Source organism: Cryptosporidium hominis (genome assembly GCF_000006425.1).
Source record: "Cryptosporidium hominis TU502 chromosome 4 CHRO014034, whole genome shotgun sequence".
NCBI lineage: Eukaryota > Apicomplexa > Conoidasida > Eucoccidiorida > Cryptosporidiidae > Cryptosporidium > Cryptosporidium hominis.
In genome coordinates, this window is record NW_667383.1 from 1 (window position 1) to 21,561 (window position 21,561).

The 21,561-nt window shown below is 34.4% G+C and overlaps 5 protein-coding genes across 5 annotated transcripts; 2 read left to right on the top strand and 3 right to left on the bottom strand.

Annotated features, from left to right (window-relative positions):
* Positions 1–101: 101 nt before the first annotated feature.
* On the top strand, positions 102–2,120 carry Chro.40081 (hypothetical protein). Its single annotated transcript, XM_662252.1, has 1 exon — positions 102–2,120. The coding sequence occupies one exon, from the start codon at positions 102–104 to the stop codon at positions 2,118–2,120; it is 2,019 nt and encodes a 672-aa protein (XP_667344.1).
* Positions 2,121–2,373: 253 nt separating this feature from the next.
* Positions 2,374–8,274, top strand: Chro.40082 (bromodomain). The annotated part of the gene is made up of 1 exon (XM_662253.1): positions 2,374–8,274. One exon carries the CDS (start codon positions 2,374–2,376, stop codon positions 8,272–8,274), a length of 5,901 nt encoding a protein of 1,966 aa, XP_667345.1.
* A 451-nt stretch (positions 8,275–8,725) lies between these two features.
* On the bottom strand, positions 8,726–9,268 carry Chro.40084 (hypothetical protein). Its single annotated transcript, XM_662254.1, has 1 exon — positions 8,726–9,268. One exon carries the CDS (start codon positions 9,266–9,268, stop codon positions 8,726–8,728), a length of 543 nt encoding a protein of 180 aa, XP_667346.1.
* A 412-nt stretch (positions 9,269–9,680) lies between these two features.
* Chro.40085 (oocyst wall protein 3 precursor) lies at positions 9,681–12,083 on the bottom strand. Its single annotated transcript, XM_662255.1, has 1 exon — positions 9,681–12,083. One exon carries the CDS (start codon positions 12,081–12,083, stop codon positions 9,681–9,683), a length of 2,403 nt encoding a protein of 800 aa, XP_667347.1.
* A 941-nt stretch (positions 12,084–13,024) lies between these two features.
* Chro.40086 (hypothetical protein) lies at positions 13,025–15,067 on the bottom strand. The annotated part of the gene is made up of 1 exon (XM_662256.1): positions 13,025–15,067. The coding sequence occupies one exon, from the start codon at positions 15,065–15,067 to the stop codon at positions 13,025–13,027; it is 2,043 nt and encodes a 680-aa protein (XP_667348.1).
* Positions 15,068–21,561: the final 6,494 nt, after the last annotated feature.

Below are 21,561 nucleotides of genomic sequence, written 5' to 3' on the forward strand. Positions count from 1 at the left end.
TCCAGCCTGACTCTAGAGGATCCCCTCGTAAAGTTATTTGCAGTTGGATAGAAAATAAAGAATACATTTTGGATTTAAGATGTGATAGTTATTCATTCAAAATGATTAACAAGACAGATAAATTTTTGAATGGAGATTTTTCTTGTATTGGTGAATTTGGTATACAAAAACTTCGAAAACTAAAAGGAGAATCTAATAATATTTTTTTTTTGGATCATAAGATTAAAGTATATCATATAAATTCAATGGATGAGCTTAATGATATTAAACAGAAAAGGGAGAAATTATATTACCCAAGAGGATATAATCCAGAATGGGATAACGGGTTAACTAAAACAATTTTGAAGATGGATATTATGGGTCAAAATACCAGTTTAATTGAAATTGAAGTCAATTATCTTCATGAGACAGAAAACATGAATGAAATTATATTAAATGGGACAGTAGGAAATGTTTTCTACAATAAATACCATTATGATTTAAAACAAGTAACGAGAATGAAAAGTTCAACAAGTATGAAGAATTGGAGTATATTTGAAGAAAGGAATCACTTAGTGATCAATAACCATAAATTAGGGGAAGAAGAAGAAATTGAATTGGTGATATTAAATTTGATTCCAGAAATGACAATATTGATTTCAATTAGGGAATTAAATGGAGATAATAAAGAGGTTTCTATTTCAAGACATGTTTTGAGAATTCCAAATAAAACGAAGAAAATTGAATTATTAAATAGAAAATTATTAAGCTTGGGAATACTCAAGGTTCAATTAGATGACCATTTTATTACTCAAGGGGAATTTTCTGGTAAAAGGAGTGGAAATGGAAATAACTTAAGAAATTTGAATGAGGAGGAACATGTTGATGAAAACCAATTAATATTGAAAATGGAAACTGATATGGACTCTATTGGTAGTAACTTATCAAACTCATTGTTCATTTCAAGTAAAATGTTGATTGATGGTTGGCCTGAAGACTTTGAGAGAAGACTATTTGGAGAAATGGGGATAAATATTAACTCGGGACATTTAAGATTTAAGAATGATACCAAGGAAATTAGTGGGAATGTTGAGAATTACAAACCAATTTCTGAGTTAGGGAATGATAAAAAAGGAAAATCTGATGAAGGAATTCAGAATCTATTTGATGCGGATTTGGAAACAGGAGTAGACTTTTATAATAAGAATTATACTAGTAAAGAAACTTTGGGGATTGAGAATGGGATTTATGAAGAACATTTCCCACACATTACCTTAAGCTTTAATCCTCCAATTTGTATTTTATATGCAAAATTATATTGGAAAGAAAATAAATCTCCAGTATCTACAATAGTATCTGTTGGATTAAGATCTAGAAATGTCTCAAAACCCAGAATAAGAAATTTCAACCCAATTGTTCATGAATGTTTTGAAAATCAAAAATCTGTAAATGAAAGTTATACTCAGGATAGAATTGACACAATTCAAATTATCCCTCCTGAGGAGATGGTAAACACATACCTTGGAAATCCATCGAACAGGTACCCTTATATTTACAATTTTACCTTATCTTTTGCAGGTTCCTGTGGTGATTCAAGATTTATAGAAAGAAAAGAGGAAGCTGCGCTATCATTAAAGGAAATTGAACTAATTCCATGCATTTCTAACGATTTAGTACTTTCTTACTCAGATCCTCTATCAGAAACCAATATATCTCTTGTTAATACAGAACATCTTCTAAAACAATCTCGGTTAAGAGAAAAATACTTGGAAATACAAAAGATTATTCTAGATAATCTCAGAAAAGATATAGAAAAGAATACTACCAACTTAAACTTAAGTGATATTTCTGTCAAATATAAGAAGCCATTAAACGAAACTAATGTATACTTGGATATTAATACAGTCTTATCAGAAGAATCAAAGCTAAGATCGTCGCATATTCCAAGCGTAAGGTTGCTAATTCAGGAAAATAGAAAAGAAATAAAATATTCAAGGAACTCTGGAAATTACAGAAGATTATTAGAGGATGATGCAGGGAAAAATCGGAGTCTTCTTTTTGCCTATGTTTTGCATTTATGGCTTAATCTAACAATAATATGGGTTTGGAACTTAGTATATTTCTTTAAAAAGTTCAATTAAAACACATTGAATTAAGACTAAGCAGAACACATCTGAAAAAGGATCATTATTCGCACATTTTTCTCATATTCATCCTTCTTTTTGATTATTCAAACTTATGAAGAACCTAGCCCATAATAATTTAAATGTTTTTTGGCGGGAAAGTGGGTACTACATATAGAAATATATAAGGAATCATTAAATGAGAAAAAGTAATAAAAGTCTTTTCTTCTTTAAAGGTAAAGAAAGAAGGAGATTTCTGTTGTGATGAATTATGAAAACGAATAGTTTTCATAGTGAGGAGGGATTTTTTGGATTTTTGGGACAAATGAATAAGAGTTTTGTAGGAGAGTTATGCTTGGAAGAATTAACAGAATCTGAAGAATCAGAAATTGGAGACACTGAAGTAATTAAAAATGAGGATGTATTGGAATTAAGAGAATTAGAGACATTAAGAAGCATTCCTGTTTCAATTAAGCTTCCAAGTGATATTAATAATGATGGCTCGGAGGATGAATTGGTCTGTAAGAAAGAGAATAAAGCAAGAACAGAAGTAGCTCCAGGTTCTAATATTAAGGTAAATAGAGGTAGAGGAGGAAGCTCAAATTTGAATGGAATTAGTTTAGAAACAATTGACACTGATGTGGAAAATGACTCAATTAAAGTAGAAATTTCTGAAAAGTTGTTAGAGCCAATGAGTAGGATTAGATCTGATAATACTCAAGAAGGAGGTATATTTTGGGGGGAAAAAGATGAAAAGGATGAAAATTATGAAGCTATGGGTTCAATTGATTCTGGATATTCGATTTTCGGGATTTCTAGGCCCTTTACTAGCAATCTTTTAAAGGTAACTATGGAGGATGGAGATAGCGACAACGACTCTGAGGACGAATTGGAATACTTTCAAATGTCAGACAGTGAGAAGTCAATGTTTAAGGTTAGATCTAAAATTAAGGGGGATTATTTTTTGGATGAGATATCCAACAAGATTTCAATATTTTCTTCGGATGAAAATAGTGCTCAAGACAAATCTACTGAATTCTTTATACACATTGATACAAAGGATCCTGGTTTTTCAAAAAATTTAGGAGGAATATCTAAGGAGCTTAAGGAAAAGCTGGGATTAGATAATTCATCAAAGCATAATCTTGGAGTGGATTTGTTAGGAATTACGGGCTCAATCACAAGAAATCAAGAAGTTAACACTATTGGATTAGGCGGAAAGGAACAAGATCATAGTAGGGGAGAAGCTCAGCAGTCCTCCTCAGGGGGAGGTAGTGGCAATAATTGTAATACTGGTGGTAGCAGTAGCAGCAAACCTTTGAGCAAGGCACAACAAGAACGTCAAAGACGACAAAAAATGAAGAAAATAGACAAACAAAAGCGTTTAGAGCTTGCAATTTTGGGAATGAATCCTTTAGATTACGAAGGTGGTATTAGAAATCCCGACAAAGTACTTGATGAAAATCAGGATTTGGTTGATATGAAGGATGGAGAGGATGGAAAAGTAGGAGAAAGCTCGGGTGGAGGTTCCTTATCTTACAATAGTGGAATAGCTGCCTTGGCTTCGTCCATATTAATGTCCAATATGCCTCAGAAGGATCGTATTTTTGGTTTAAAGCTTCGGGAAATGTCTTTGGATGATTCATGTCTTTTTTCCATTCGTCAGTTTCTTCACTTGGTTCCGAGGCTGTTTGATGGAAAATCATATGATGAGATTGATGATCTTTTTGAGGAGATACGAACTTCTGTCGCTTCTTCTGGATCAAAAAATGAGAAACAAAGATCAAAACAAACATTAAAAAGTAGGAATGAATGGCAAAATCTATTGATAAAGTGGCTTACTTATGTTTTTAAGTTCTCAGAAAGAAACGGGATTTCAATGTATGAATCCTGGGCAGAGAGTAATCGTCAATATCATGAAAGCAGAGTCTTACTAAATAGTTTGGGAAGTGGTTATGGTGAAGGCGGGGGAGCTAATGGAGGAGATCAAATTGGAGGTGGGAATTCTTTACCTCCAATATCCTCTCTCCACACTCCCTTGGCGTGGTCTTTTTATTTGGTTAGTGGAAATATGCTTCCAATCGATGGAGTTAGATTCCACAAATCAGATTTCAGAATGGGTATTTTTGAATCATTTTCATCAAGAACCAACCTAATTTATACATATTCGTCCAATTGGTTCGCCTCTCTAGTGAATTCTAAGAGTGCGAAATCTGAGTCAGGGTTTGAACCTTTCGGTCCTTGGTTGGTTACCCCTTTATTTCTTGGAGCTAAAGGGGGAGGAGGATCACAAGGACATTCTTCGACTCCTCAGCTTCTTCACAGATATTTCCAAAGACAAAGAGAGTTCAAGGATATTCCTTCTAGCATCAATTCATCTATTTGTTTTGTTTCTCCAGATGATTTATCTTTAATTCACCAGACTCCTGTTGCACTTTTTGAATATTTGGAGCAGTATCCACTTTTGCTAAATAATTTAGGAATGGCTGCTAGAATTCATAGATATGTAAGATGTGAGGATGATTCCAATCGAAAACAGATTGAAGATTTACTTTCAGAGTGTGGTCCTTTGGGATTTGTTCAAAAGGTTCAGGAAGATACTAAAACTGGCGGATCCTCAACTTCATCTCAATCTGGGACTTTCCCGAAGTTCTTTGGAGTGAACTATCCACTTGAGGAAAATGAGTCAATGGCAGTTTTAGAAACTGGTCTATTTAAAGCTCCAATATACCATCATCCCAGAAGGCAAAGAAATCTCCAGGCTGGAGAAAATACTAATATGGAGGATGGAGGAGAGGCTTCCTTTATCAAAGATGATGAGGATGAGGAGGAGCGAGACAGAAGTGGGAAAGGGAAGTTTTCTGCATACTTTTTGTTGATAAGAAAGCAGATTCAACAAGGATCTTCAAAATGTGGGCTTTATTTAAGGCCTTTGTCTGGAGATTGTTTAACTTGTTTATATTCTGTTGGACAGGAAGAACCTCTGGTTGAAGTACCTTGTGTGGATAGTAAAAGCTTTTCAAATCTAAGAAGGGATCATTTGAAAGCTCTGGTGTTAAGGTATGCAAAGGAAAATGGGAAAGATACATTCAGTGAGGTGAGAAAACTGAGTCAAAAAATGTTTAGAAATACTTTTGACCAAAATACTCTACAGAAGATTTTAATGTCTTGCAAGGAAACCAAGGAAAGTAGTGGAAGTGATTCCATTTCTGGAATAGGAGTTGGAGGATCCTCTGTAGCAGGAGGGCCTTCTTTGAGCTCCAACGGCAGCCATTCGAGTTTGCTTGGAGGAATTGGGGGAGGAGTTGTAGTAGGAACTGGGATTGGAGGCAGTAGCAGCCAATCAAGCATTCAGGTAGGAGTTGGAGGAGGATCAGGAGGTGGAGGAGTTCTGATCAAACAACTTAATGAATCGGAGCTGAGACAAATAATTAATCCAGAATCTCTCTGTGCCTTAGATAGCTCTGTTTCAGGGGATATGAGACTTAAACAAATCGGAGTGAGGTCTTTGAGACACTTCTCGAAGATTCCTATAGTAGTAAGCGAGCTGGATCAGATGGAGGAGATTGCAAAACAGTATGCAGAACAAGCTAGAAAGAGGACTAACAGTTTGATAGAGAAAGCTAAAGAGGCGGAAACCTGGAGTAAAGACTCTTCTATGGGTAAATCTTGTAAGTACTCATCCCTACTGAGCTTAATCAATGAGGTAAGTACTGGATTAATAAATTCAAACGGAAGAAGGCTTACTCCTGTTGCTCGGTATATTGAAGAGTCACTTTTACTTTCTCCTTGGAACATTACACAAGAATATGGACAAGTAATGAGACATCAGAATGGCCAATTTAGTATTGCAGGTATCGGAGATCCAAGTGGAGGAAGAGGAGAAGGTGTAAACTTTATAAGGAGAGGACTCATAGATTCTGCAATAGAGTCTAGAAGTCAGAAAGCCTTGGCGGGGAAGAGTGAGGACCTTAGAAAGCTTTCAATGGATCAACTTAGACAAAGGCTTCTTCAATGTGGACTTGATGATGTGGCAATTATTCCTCTCCCTAGATGGGATAGAGTAGCATTGGTTAGACATTTTGATACCAGTGGAGGAAATTCCAATGGGAAATCTGGAAGTGGGTCATCCTCAAACAGTATGCTTCAAAACAAAGCTTTATCTTCTGAGGAGTATCAAAGAGCTATAGTCAATGTATTAGTTAATCAAAAGAATGCTTTAAGTCCAGATGATCCAATAATGACTGATGATGAGGAGGAAGAAGAGGAGAGAAGAGGAGATGGCAGAGACGACGAATTAAGAGTAGAGGATGAAGGAGAAGTTGAAATGGAACTGGATATTTTATCTGAAAACACACCAAATAAGAGCGAGACTGAAGGTTCTAGAGGAGAGTTAAAACCTTCACAGGATGTTGATATGCTTGAATCAATGTTGATTGACAGCTACAATTCAAGATCGGATCTAGTAGTTTCACAAGAAGACTCAAGTCCGAACCGAGATTCAGATGAGTCAGGATCTGATCTGGATGAAGATCTTGATCTTGAAGAATCCTTTATTTCCTCATTAGTTAAGTCTAATGACAATAACAACGAAAGTAACGAAAGAATTTCTGGGAAATATGAAGGAGACAATGGTAACTATGATAATAGTAATTTAACAAGTGGAGATTATTCTAATAGTAAAGTTAAACATATGAAACAAAGCAAACTTTATGATCAGTTATACGGGAATTCAAATGATGATACTGGTAGAGATGAAGAGGATGAAAAAGACTTGGAAGAGTTTAGAAGAATGATTTCTAAGAGTACTCCTCAGGATGGTATAGATCAAGAACTTGATGGAAATGGAATGGATTGGAGGAATCAAAACTCACAAGAGGATTCTTCCTCTTCAGGTCAGGAATATGTTCCTAGAATAGCTTGGATACGTGTTAGACGTAATATGAATACTTGGCAATATGAAGATGAAAAAGTTGTTTATATATATGGGGAAGAGAATATTAGATACTTCCTTTACTGGAGAAGGATGAGAATGCAGCTTAAAAGAGAGGAAAGACGTCAACTAAATCCCACAGGAGTTCCAGGAGTTTTGGGAAGAGCTAGCAGAACTTGTAGAAGATGTGGACAAGTTGGACACATTGCTTCAAATCCAATGTGTCCTTATTATGAGGGTAACAAGAGTAGTTCAGGAACAAGTAGGTACCAAAATGCAATTTCTCAGTCTAGAAAGAAGAACATGTTATTGCCAAAAGGCTTTGAGATTGGAGGAGGTATAGCTTCATGTAAATTGTCAGCTTCTGAAGAAGAAAGCACAATTGCAAATCTTTTGGGGATGGGGTACTCTCAAACAAATAATTGTGATATTAAACAGTTAGTAACTTTGGACAACGTAGTTCACTCTGTAAGAGTTGGAAAACGAGGAAGGCCACCTTCAAATCCTACATCTAACTCAAGGGGAGATACGGGACTGAGTAGTTCATCAATTAGGAATACCCAACTAAGTTCATCAAGTTTAGGAAACTTTGAAGATTCTACTGAGACTCAAACAAATACACAAGCTAATGTAGGAACAGGATCTTCAGTTCAATTCTCAAGGCTTTCTGCAAGACAAAGAAGAAAGATGATGGATAATGATGATAAGAGCTCAGTTGTAAGCTTTACTAGTACTGCTTTAAATGGTGGTTCCCAGACATGTAACTTTAATAATGCTCTAAATCCTTCAAGCGGAGGAGCTGGCTTACATATTTCAAATAACTTGGATGGATCCCACAACGTAATTAATGCAGGACCTAATATTACCTCCTATACTGAAGCTTTAGATGAATTTTGTATTGAACTTCAAAGAATTATTAATAGTACAAAAACTCTTCATCATTATTCACATGTATTTTGGAATAGGGTTAGTGAGAGAATTGCACCAAATTATTATAATTTGGTTAAAAGGCCAATGTGGCTTCAATTAATGATAAATAAATGCAAAAAAAGGGAATACAAATCTAGAAAAGATTTCCAAGATGACTTGGACTTAATAGTTGAGAACTGCAAGATTTATAATGGGATAAATCATCCTCTTGTATCTGTTGCAACTTTAATACATTCAAATGTTGTAAAAAAGATTGATGAGATTCAAGGAATTGAGAAGATTGAGGCTTATTTATCACTAAAACCCTAGTCAGGTTTATCTGGCTATTAGTTATTTATTAATTAGTTTTATTATATATTAAGGTATTAATTCATTATTTATGAAAATAGAAAGAAAAATTGGCTTATGCATGCAAATATTATTAATTATTTTTTCCAGGGTTAAGATATTTCAACCTACAAGGTAAAATTGATTTTTAAGGCAATCCGACAGGAAGTAATTCTATGAAAATTTATACAAGAAAAATCTAAATAAGACAGAAATTTCATAGTTTCTAGTAGTAAAAATATAAATTGATTATTTATTTATTAATCTATTTTGATTTAATAAAGTAAGCAAGTAATTATTTTTTTTTATTAAAGCCACAAGTACCTAAATATAAATGCTATAATTGAGTTACCTTTAAAGCTTAAGTAATAGACTTTAGGAATGATTTCTTTACTTATTTTTTTTTTATTTGAATTGTTCTATTTGATCTTTTTTACAACAAATCAGCTTCTTCTCTCAAGTATTCACCCACATCAGTTTGATGATAAACCGCAATAGTTTCTGGATCAGCATTCTTCATGTCAGCAGAACTCTTTGCTAAGACACCAAATCCCAATGGTAGCTCATCCATTGAATATACTACAACTCCGACGTTATTACTTAGACCATCAGTCATTCTACTAATATGTCTTTTGATTACATGATTTCCATAAATATAGCTCTGTTCACCTCCTGGTTTTACCCACACCTTATTTGGAGTCAGTCTTGCTATGTACTGTAAAGAAGTTATTCCTAATCTGAATTTATTATTCTTAGAAAATTTGCCTAAGCATGTTCCCATACTTAATAAACTTTTTTTTGGAACAATACTTGCTGCTTTTGCTAAAGTTTCACTCATATAGAATACATTCCCCTTATGTAATCTGAAAACATAACTTTCATCTTCTCTCTCTAATAATGACAACAAGTTATTTCCCAAATAATTACTTAGCTTTTCAAATAATATCTTTGTTTCTTCTTCTGTTAATGGTCTCATTTTCACCTTTTATTTTATTATTATTATAATTCCTTCAGTACAATTAACTCTTAATATTTACTTGCTTCAGTCCTTCTCTAAATGATCTATTTACTTCCTTGTATAAAAATCCAGATTTTTCTTTAAACAAAGAGGATGAATTTCTCAAATTCAAATTATCCCTGTTTCTCTTTAACTTGGACTATATATAGTTTTAGTCTCGTAAAAAATGACATTCGACCATGGCGCCATAACGGACGGGCGCGCCTTTATGGCCGATGTAGCATGTATTTTTATAATGGCAAATAATGTTAATCATTTTGACTTTTTAATGTTAGTAGATCGCAAATTTTTTTTTAACTAATTAGAGAATTGTTATTATTACTGTTATTCTTATTATTATCATTAGCTGTTCTCCATCAATACTCTATAGTTAGAACTTATTTTTTCTTGTATATTGCATTTGATTTTGGTATTGGAAATTAGTATTATCTCCTATATTATTATTAATATAATTCCCTTGAACAGACTTACCACATAAACCATCTTGTCTCATATATGTGCCATTGGGACATTGATATGTTGGATCCATTACTCCAACACATTTACCTTCAGATTGGGTATAACCTGATGGACAACTAAGTATGAATGGAGCAAATTCAAGAGCAGCACATTGACCAATATTTGATAAAGGTCTTACAGAGCCAAATAATCTTCTTCTTTGTCCAAAACCGCTAGTACTTGCTAATTTTGCCATTTGCAAAGAATTGTTCTCATTGTAATAATTATTTGATGATAGAATTCCTTCTTGAGACATATTTGAGAAAGAATTGTTCATGTTGGAGTAATTGACCACATTTCTAACTTCAGAGTATCCAGGTGGACATTGCATTTTTCCCTCAGTTGGAACAAGCTCTATACAATTTGTATGCTTACAGCTCTTCTTGTGAATATACCTACATTTATTATGTTGTGTTATTTTTCCTCCTGATAAGCAATGATATTTGAAAGGTTTCTTGATAGTTTCCATACACATATCTGCTTTATGAAGTCCAAGCGGCTCGGTTTTTTCTGGGCATTCCACATTAGGCTTAAATTCTAAATAACTTTCACAGCCTTCAATTGGACAGGTTTTTTCTATTGTTTCTAGGCAAAAGTCTCCCATTAAAGTCGAAATATCATCCAGACATCTTTTTTCTATAGGTTGAGTCACTTTAGACACACATTTTGCCTTTTCTTTAATGTTTGAGATCACTTTAATACTATGATGAGTACCATGATGATGATTTGAAATCAACATTCTTTTATTATAACTGGCTGTTTCAAAAATATCATCTCCTGTAAAAATTTCACTTCCGAAAGGACATTTCCATTCAGGACCAGACATTTTTGCTATATTTCTACAGTTTTCACTTCTACACACTGGATTTTTAGTTTCAATGCATTCATATTGGCCAAATTCATTAGTTCTCAGCTCAAAGTTATCTGAACATTGATAGAGGGGATTCATTTTCTTCTCTCTGGGATTTTCTTCTCCTTCTGGGATACATTTTGGAAGTTTGGTTGTTGAGCTCTCGGATAATAAGTAGCCTTCTGAGCATTTGTACAAGATAGAGTCAATGTTTTGCTGCTCACATCTACCGCTTCTCAATTTGTAATCAGTTGGACAACTAAAGTTTGGCATAACTGAACTAATTTTAATGCATTTCCTCTTATCAGTAGACTGTGAACCATTATGGCAGACATACGTAGCTGGAGCCGTTTCTACGTTAACACACATTTTGGGTATGTATTCTGGTATCTCAACACATTGATGTACTATTTTAGTACTTTCTCTGGGAACAATATAATCACGATGATGTCCATGGTGATGATTTCCATGATTAAGCATCATATTCAAATTTCTAGTCTCCAAAACGACTTCTCCTCTATTAATATCTACTCCAGTTTCAGTATCGTAGCTAGTACACTTTTTCTTGTATTGAGTAATTGAACAATCCTTTTCTATCTTTCTCTCACATACTTGAGTTTGTAAATTCAATACAAATCTTGGAGGACAAGTAACAATTGGATCAATTTCAATCTCTCTTTTGCATTGATTATCAACTTGGTCAAAGATATATCCCTCTGGACAATCAACATTTGGGCTCATACTTTGATTCTTTACACAATATTGGCCAACAATAACTGCATCTGGATCCATACAATATGAAAGTGGATTAATTTCAATAATTTGTCTCTCCTGAAGATAACATAAACCATTTCTATGTATATATCCGTCATTACAACGAGGAATTGCTGATTCCTTTTTTATACACTTTCTAACACTTTCAACAAATACAAAACCTATTGGGCATTGTTGTGGAATTTCTTCTTTTATTAAATAGCAAATATCTTCTCCTGAATGATCTTTTTCCATAATCATTCCAACAGGACATTCAGAAATAGGCTGCATAAATTCTTCTTTCTGACAATAATGTCGTGATTCTAAAGTTGGATATGCACCTTGAATTGATGAATCTCGTTTAACATCTTTCAATAAATAACCTTCTGGACAGAATATTTCTGGTCTTGACTTTTGATTACATGATCCTTTACCATTATCTAATGATCCCTCTGGACATATTGGCTTATGAAATACCTTAACCCTACAAACTGGAGACTTTGAACCATCGTCATTGTACTCTTTTTCACCATCCAAAAATGCTACATTTGATGTATAGCTAGACTCATCCTTGTTCATGAATTGCTCGAATAGATAAAGGTATCTCACGACAACTATATTCTTTCTTAACCAATTTTTTAATATAGCATCCATCCTCTCTTTCTTCCTCATTTACCCCACAATTCATTTCTGCTTCCTTTAATTTATAACAATCACCATTTCCATCTTCAATATATCCTGCTTCGCACTTTGGAATTTCTCTATTTTCTATATAACATGCCTGAGTGCGCTTGTCATATCTAGTGTTTTCTGGGCACGTCAAAACCTTATCTGTATGCACATTTTTACTGCATTGAGTTGCTCCTGGTGAAGATTTAAATCCCTCAGGACAAGATTTCAACAATTGCTCAGTCACAATACAACCATTTTCTTGCTCTGAAAATATTCCGTTATGTGGACAGTTTGGAACAGGGCTAACTAAACAATCAATTCCATTACATAGCGCACCATTTGCACCGACAAGGGTATTTGTTTTGATCCAAATCCCTAGTAGCAATATATATAAAATCAAATTAAAAGGAAGCATAGAAAATAGAAACTTTACACCATTTATTATTATTCTACATTAGGAATTTTATTTGTTCTATTAATATTCTCTATTACGTGGCAGGCCATACATGCAAAATGTCATGCATGTATTTAGCGCGGATTCGAGCCTATATGTGTACTTAAATTTTCAATAGTAAGAATGTATATTATTTAAAAAAAAAAAAAAGGGAGAATAGATTTATAAACAAAACAATAAAAGTATTAGACAATTATTTATGCCAAATCAGAAATCCGGGTTTCAGCCACTTTTGTTCTAGGGTTAAATAATTTTTAGCAACAATATAATAATCCATAGTATGATTATTGTGAGTATTCATATTTGCATAAGTTCCTTTAAATATTTATTACATTTTCCTTTATCAACATAGAATTTATATTTCGAAAAGTAATGCATTCTACAACCCTCCAAAAGCGAGTATCCTAATATCCAATTTTTCCTTCCACCTTTTTTTCTTACCTTTCTTTCCCTATTAGATTGGAATGCACAATGCAATTCCAAATGCTTAAGTTACTTGTTTATTTTCCTGTTCTGAAGTACCTTGTAGTTGTAATTCCTTTTCTACCCGAGTGTTCACCAGAGATTCATTGGAATTGACATGATTTACCTGCTTTTGCAATCTAACACTTGTATTATTAATGCTGTTGGACTGCATTTGACCTGTATTAGTTGTAGTGGTAGATAGACTTATATTATTTTGAAATTGATTTCCCAATACATTAGGATTCGGAATAATTGAAGGCATAATTGGGGTATACGAACCCATAAAAGGCATAGTGTATCCATAAGGTGAGTACCAACCTGAATAAACAGCAGCCATGGCAGCCATATAGTCTGCATGGTAATTACTTGGGATATTTGTGCCACAAATAGTAATGCTAGAAGAAGGCATTGCTTTAGTTTCTTGTCCTGGCATAATTGCACCATATTGATCTAATGTAGATTCAGCAATATTCTTTACAGTGTTGGAAGGAACAGTTTGAACAGAACTTTTAAAACTTCCAACATTCAAAGCACCACATTGCAATTTTTCAGCATCCGATTCTTCTGATTTATTTGACTCTAATCCAGTAAAAGGGGCTAATCCGTATTGTGAAAACAAAAATGGGTTTGCACGGATTGCAGCATTAGCATAATTACCACCTGAATTTGACGATATTGCAAGATTGGCAGCAGTTGCATAGGCAACCTGTTGTTGCAAATAGTAATTTGCCATTTGAGCATGCTGTAAAGCAACCAGAGTATTATAATCCATACCAACAAAAGGATTTGTGGAGGCAGTAGAAGAGCTTTGATCCATAAAAGTCGAGCCGAGCTGACTTTGATTTGTAGGAAAGAAACTCAAGTCAGAAGAATCAAGAGTTTCTGTCTTAGCGTTAGGTTTAAATCTTTTAGATGATACTGTGGTTGTGCTGGTTGATGGGTTCATATATGCTCCTGTAGTCTGCCTCTCTACAAGACGATCGGAATCAATTTGGTTTGCCATAAGTGCCAAAAATAAATCATCAGAAGAAACGTTTTCTCCAATTGTAGAAGCTGCGGGAATCGTGGCGGAAAATTTGGATTCATTTTGGTTTGCATTAGAGCTCTGCTTATGCTTAGCTGTCACATATTCTCTTGCAGATGTGATAGGGCTGGTAAGCCCAGCAGCATTCCCTTCGCTGCTATCCATTTTCTTAATAATCTCGCCATATAATGTCGCAGGATTAATATTAGAAGTATTATAATGAGACCAAACCTCATCATCACTTTCAGGAGCAGGAAAATGAAGCATAATTCCTTTAGTTCTTCTTGCTTCCTTGAGCGCTTGAGACCCAACATAAGGCTCCTCCCCTTCTTCATCACTCTCAGAAAATCTAAAATGTTTTAGATGACTTCTTCTATGCAATGGACTATTAATCAACAAAAATCTAATGGCAGCCTTTTCTGCATCCCTAACAGTGGCGTATGGCTTGTTCGGCCCTACATAAAAACTCTTGGAATACTTTCTGGTAGCCCATGTAAACCTAGCATAAACCCTGCTTTCTTTATCTTTCCAATATACTCCAATTTGATTATATTTTAACTGTCTTGAACCAGCCTCGTGATTTGTTGCCAAACGACGACCTGATTTAGAAGTGCTTTGTGTTGAATGCACTAACTCTTCAGCCCCCGTATCAATACTAATAGGATGAATATCAAAAGCAGATTGCTCTTCTGGCTTTTCTTTAGAATCTTTATTTGGAAGAACATCCTCCGTTTTTGAATCTTCAGTTTGTATATCTTCTGAGTTATTTACTCCAGCAACAGAAAGAACACTATTTGAATCACAAAGTTCATTAGTAGTTATAGTAGTTGTCAGACATGAATCGTCATCTTCAACGTAAGAACCACTTTTGCTAATTGTAATTGGCTTTGTAATATTATACTCATATATACCTGCATTTGTAGCATCAATTGGAATGGTATTACCTTCTTGTCCCAAGTCCAAAAATACCTTTTGATCACTAGAAAGTGGATTCACAGCTTTAATCATTTTTGAGAAGTTTTCTTCTGCTTCGTTTTCCATCTTTTCTTGACTTACTCCTATTTCTAGTTGCCTTTCCAATTCGCTGATAAAGTTACTAACTAGAATGGCTAGTAATACCTTCTTTTTATCAAATAAATTGACTCAGAAATTAATAAATATACACAGATCTCTGTTTATGACGTTTTCCTTAGTTTAACCAACACATAAAGAAACACACACATTCACACTCCTGTGGGGTAGAAAATCTGGTTTTTCTTCGTGATTGAGCCACTTTTATTCACTTGATTAATCTTCACAGAAAGAGTAATAAACACAAGTGCTATTACTTGATTAATAAAGTAAAAAAGCCAATCTTTTGAATATTTTCCTCTTTTTTATTTTCTTGAATCTCCAAAATCTATTTATGAGTTCTCAGTTCTAACCTGCTTTTCCTGCGAAAAAATGCTTATCACCTTACTCTCACTTCAAATTCCGCTCCTCCTACCCTGGTATCTTCACCAATATCTTCCTTTCTTGATCTTTTGGTTCAGAACCTATGGATTTTTATGAAATGAATGGTACCGATACCACACGTGAGCAGATTTAGCATGCTATTAATGTGGGCAACACGTGGATAGGGCGGTAAAAATTGAATCCAATAATTTTATTTTATCTAACGTATAGTAATCTTCTTACTAATTATAATAAATTATTAATTTCAAATATATATATTTATAATATACTTTTTCACAGATTTCACTGGCCAGACTTTTATTTATTTTTTTCCCCCCAAAAAATTATAATTGCATTTTTTGTTCCGATTTTTTTTTTTGAAAAAATATTTTAAAATTGAAAAAGTAATAAAAAAAAATTTCACACGTCATTCATTTCTGATTTACCCTAAAAAATATTTTCGTATCATTTTTGCTTATGTGTCGGTATATTTACCGGACTGTCCACATAACACATACGTGTTTTTTTCCCCATGCATACATGCATGCGAAACATTACATGCAGTATATTTGTTGAGAGTTTAGTATAAAACACAATAATTTTTTTAAAATATTCGCAAGTCTTACGTAATCTGCAACTGCAGCCAATTTCTTTTAGCTATTAAATTTAGAAGATATTTTACTTATGTTAAGTACAAAATCTATTTTTATAGGATAATAAAAATTAATTCTTTACACTTGAATTTCTATAATTTTTTGTTTTAACTAATTTGATAGTTTATGAAAAAATGGTAGCTATTATATTTCCACCAAAATTTGAATTCAAATTTCAATTAGAAAAAAAATCTACTTATCCAGATCTGTTCACAAGTATAACTTAAGCCAAATAAAGGTATTTAGATGGGCTCTTTTCTACCGTTCTATGACAATTTAAAGAAAAACAAATAGTTAGCTTAATTACTTTACTTAACAAATAATCTAATAATTTAATCGTAAAATTTAAAAAATAACTTTTAGCGGCAAAAATAGTCAAACATGTCGAGGGAGGGGACACATTGAGATTTTTGACTTCTCGTAAAAAAGTAAAGAATCGAGAATGAGGGAAAGGAATTAAATAAAAGAAAATCATTATTAAGAATTATTTAAAACATCGAACAAAATTTGAGAAGTATCCCCATTTAAATAGAATAAAGACCGACACGTTTTATAATACTATGAATAAGGCCCAAAAGTAAGAAAAGAAAGAATTGTCAAGTATATTAGGATTGATAAATAACATTTACTATGGGTGAAAAAGAAATAGTAGATGGGTGTGTAGCTGCTTGCCACATTGCATATGCTTGCTCTGAGGTAGCATTCACATATCCAATCACTCCCTCTAGTACAATTTCTGAGGTTGCAGACTCATGGATGTCTCGCGGACGACGAAATATTTTTGATCAAGTTGTATCAGTTGTTGAAATGCAGAGTGAAATGGGTTCTGCAGGCGCATTACATGGGTCTTTGTCTGTTGGTTGCTCCACAACAACTTTTACTGCTTCACAAGGGTTATTGTTAATGATTCCAAATATGTACAAAATTGCTGGTGAGCTTTGGCCATGCGTATTTCATGTTACAGCCAGAGCTATCGCTACATCTTCACTCTCTATTTTCGGAGACCACAATGATATTATGGCTGCCAGACAAACTGGCTGGGCTTTTTTGGGAGCTATGACAGTACAGGAAGTTATGGATTTGGCATTGGTCTCACATGTGAGTACATTTGAGTGTAGCGTTCCCTTTGTTAACTTCTTTGATGGATTCAGAACATCTCACGAATTGCAGAAAATTGATATGATTAGTTATGAAACTATTAAGAAGATTTTTCCGTATGAAAAACTTAAAGAGTTCAGAGAAAGAGCATTAAATCCAACACACCCAACTCTAAGAGGTACCGCTACAAGCTCGGATGTCTATTTTCAACTTGCTGAAGCAAGAAATAAATATTACGAATCTACTCCAGATATTGTTCAGAGTGTTATGGACCGTTTGGCTAAATTGATTGGTAGAAGCTATCACCTTTTTGACTACTATGGCCACCCTGATGCTGAGTTTTTAATCGTTGTAATGGGTTCAGGCGGTCTCACAATTGAGGAGATGATTGATTATCTAATGGAGAAGAGTAATGAAAAGGTTGGCATGATCAAGGTTAGGCTTTTTAGGCCTTGGTCTATTGATGCTTTTGTTAAAAAGATCCCCAAAACTACGAAAAGAATTACTGTTTTGGAAAGGTGCAAAGAAAGTGGCTCTCTTGGTGAACCACTCTGTCTGGATGTATCTACCAGCATTATGAGATCCGAACTATCTAGTAATAATATTTTGGTATTAGGTGGAAGATACGGCTTAGCAAGCAAAGAGTTTACTCCAGGAATGGCTTTAGCAGTCTGGGAAAACATGATAAGTGAAAAACCAATCAATAATTTCTCTGTTGGAATTGATGACGATGTCACATTTAAATCTCTCTTTGTTAGGCAACCAAGGTTGGATTTGCTTACTAGCGAAACTAAGCAATGCCTCTTTTGGGGTCTCGGCTCTGATGGTACCGTTTCTGCTAATAAAAATGCTATCAAGATCATTGGAGAGTCTACAGATCTTCAGGTTCAGGGTTACTTTGCATATGATGCAAAAAAAGCTGGCGGAGCTACTATGAGCCATCTTAGGTTTGGTCCAAAACCCATTAAATCTGCCTATTTACTTCAAAGATGTGATTATGTTGCAGTACACCACCCATCATATGTTCACAAGTTTGATGTATTAGAGAATATTAAGCAAGGTGGTTGCTTTGTACTTAACTGCCCTTGGAGTACATTGGAGGAGCTTAATCATGAGCTTCCTTCGAAGATCAAACACCAAATTGCATCTAGAGATGTTAAATTCTACGTTATTGACGCTCAAAGGATTGCTCAGGAGTCTAATCTTGGAAGAAGAATTAATAATATACTTATGGTTGTCTTTTTCAGCTTAACAAATATCATTCCTTTGGACCTCGCAATTAAGCTTGTAAAGGAAGCAATTAAAAAAACGTACGGAAAAAAGGGAGATGCTGTTGTTAATTCCAACTGGAAGGCCGTTGACCTTACCTTAGAGTCTTTGATTCAGATATCGTATGACAAGTCTCAGTGGATAAGCAAAGACAAATGCGGAGAAAAATCACTTCCAGCTACAGCTATTGAAACGGGGAATAAAGACCAAGAAATAACTAAATCCACAGTTCTAAAGCAAAAACCGGAACATAACGTAAATAAATTCGTAAAAGATATCTTAGGACCAGTTAATGCCTTAAAAGGAGACGAACTTCCGGTTTCTATGTTTGATCCTACCGGGACTGTTCCTCTCGGTACTACTGCATATGAAAAAAGAGGCATTGCTATATCCATTCCTATTGTTGACATGAATAAATGCACTCAGTGCAATTATTGTTCAATAGTCTGTCCACATGCAGCCATTCGTCCATTCTTATTAGATGAGGCAGAATTTAAGAATGCACCCGAGACAATGCATATACCAAAAGCCAAGGGTGGCCAGGAATTCTCATCATATTACTATCGAATTCAGGTAACTCCACTGGATTGTACTGGTTGTGAGTTATGCGTACATGCATGCCCGGATGATGCACTTCATATGGAAGGCCTGCAAAAGATGGAAGCAGTGGAGAAAACTCACTGGGATTATTTAATTGGTCTTCCAAATAAGGCTGAAAAGTTTGATAGAACAACAGTGAAGGGTTCACAGTTCCAGCAACCTCTTCTTGAGTTTTCTGCAGCATGCGAAGGATGCGGAGAAACACCTTATGTAAAGTTATTGACACAACTTTTTGGTGAAAGAATGGTTATAGCAAATGCGACAGGTTGCTCTTCAATTTGGGGAGCATCTTATCCTTCTGTACCATATACAAAGAACCAGAAAGGATATGGACCAGCTTGGGGTAATTCTCTTTTTGAGGATAATGCAGAATACGGATTAGGAATGGTTGTAGGATATAGACAAAGAAGGGATAAATTTAGAGAGTTAGTTTCCAATGAGATTTTGAAGGATATCACTGAAGAGGAAGAGTTTTTAAAAGATGAAAACGCCTCAGTTCAAGGTAGGAACGAGATTATTACTAAATATGATCATTTGAAGGATTATTTAAGGTCTTGGCTTAAGAACATTAGGAATGGTGAAGCATGCCAGAGCTTATTTGAAGAAATATCAAAGTTGCTTGAGGATAATTTGATTAATAGTAATAATTTTGCTCAGGTATTGAAAAAAGACCGAATTGAACTTTTAGAAAAGCTTTATGATTCTAGAGATTTGATACCAAAGATTAGTCATTGGATTGTTGGTGGAGATGGCTGGGCTTACGATATTGGATATGCCGGTCTTGACCATGTTTTATCATTTGGAGAGGATGTAAATATCATAATTTTGGATACTGAGGTATATTCTAATACAGGAGGTCAAGCGTCTAAGAGTACTCCTTTTGGTGCTATAGCAAAGTTTGCTCAGAGTGGTAATTTGAGACAAAAGAAGGATATCGGATCTATTGCAATGGAATATGGATCAGTATATGTTGCATCCGTCGCTTTGGGAGCAAACTACTCACAAACTATCAAATCTTTGCTAGAGGCTGAGAAATACCCAGGAACATCTTTGATTGTAGCTTATTCAACTTGTATTGAACATGGTTACACTAAATATAATCTCCAACAAGAAAGTGTTAAGCTTGCAGTAGAAAGTGGATACTGGCCTTTGTATCGATATAATCCAGAACTGGTACGAACGGAAGTTGTAGATAACCTAACAACAATAGTATCTTCTGGGTTTACCTTAGATTCCAAAAAAGTTAAGGTTGATATAGAGAACTTCCTAAAGAGGGAGAACCGTTTCTTGCAATTAATAAGGAGTAACCCAGAATTGGCTTCAATGGCAAAAGATAAGTTAAAGGCTCATTCAGACAAAAGGTTCCAGAAGATGAAGGACATGTCTGAGAATGTCACAGTAACAGCTTTGAAAGATCAAATAAAGAAACTTAAGGATCAATTGATTTCCATTCAAAATGCAAGCAAAACAGGCGAATTAGCTGCAAGTGGTTTAATTAATGCAGATTTATTCATTGAACAAGAAATGCATGTATTGTACGGTACCGAAACAGGTAATTCAGAAGAGGTTGCACAATATATACAGAGCCAGTTGGTATCAAGAGGATATTCATCCAGCTCATTAAATTTAGATGATTTGGATATTGATGAGTTTTTGAATCCAGATAAGTTTTCTACAGTGATAATTGTTACAAGTACTTCGGGACAGGGAGAGTTTCCAGGATCATCAGGAATTTTATATGAGGCTCTGCTTAAGAAACACTTGGAGAATCAGAATGACAAATTCTGTAGTTTTATGAGATTTGGAATATTTGGTTTAGGTGATTCCAACTACGTTTTCTTCAATGAAGCAGCAAAAAAATGGGACAAACTATTGTTAGATTGTGGAGCAGTTAGAATTGGAGCAGTGGGAATGGGAGATGATCAATCAGAAGAAAAATACGAAACTGAGCTAATTGAATGGTTACCAGATTATTTACAATTGATTAATGCTCCAGAACCAAAACATGATGAAAAGAGTGAGATTCCAAAAGTAACTACTTTTAAAGTGACAATCCTGGACTCTTGTAGAAATGATATATTAAATGAATCAACTGGTACTTTATGTGAGAAATTAGATGAAAATAATAATATTGGGAATTCGCATTATAAGCCAATAATTCCTCCAAATTCAGTTTTACTTCCCGTAATAGAAAATAAGAGAATAACGAATCAAGATTATGATAAGGATGTAAGACATATAGTATTTAAATTAATTGGTGATGGAAGTGATACTCCATCTCTTTCTTATTGTTTGGGAGATAGTTTAGCGTTGTATGGTCAAAATCCAGTAAATGAAGCAATTAAAGCTATAGAAATGTTTGGTTATAATCCGTATAGTTTGCTTAGGTTGAGTGTAAATGAAGAAAATGAGGCAAATAATACAAATAAAGTAAATCAGAGATACAGTTCATTATTTGGACATGATATAACTGTGTTGCAA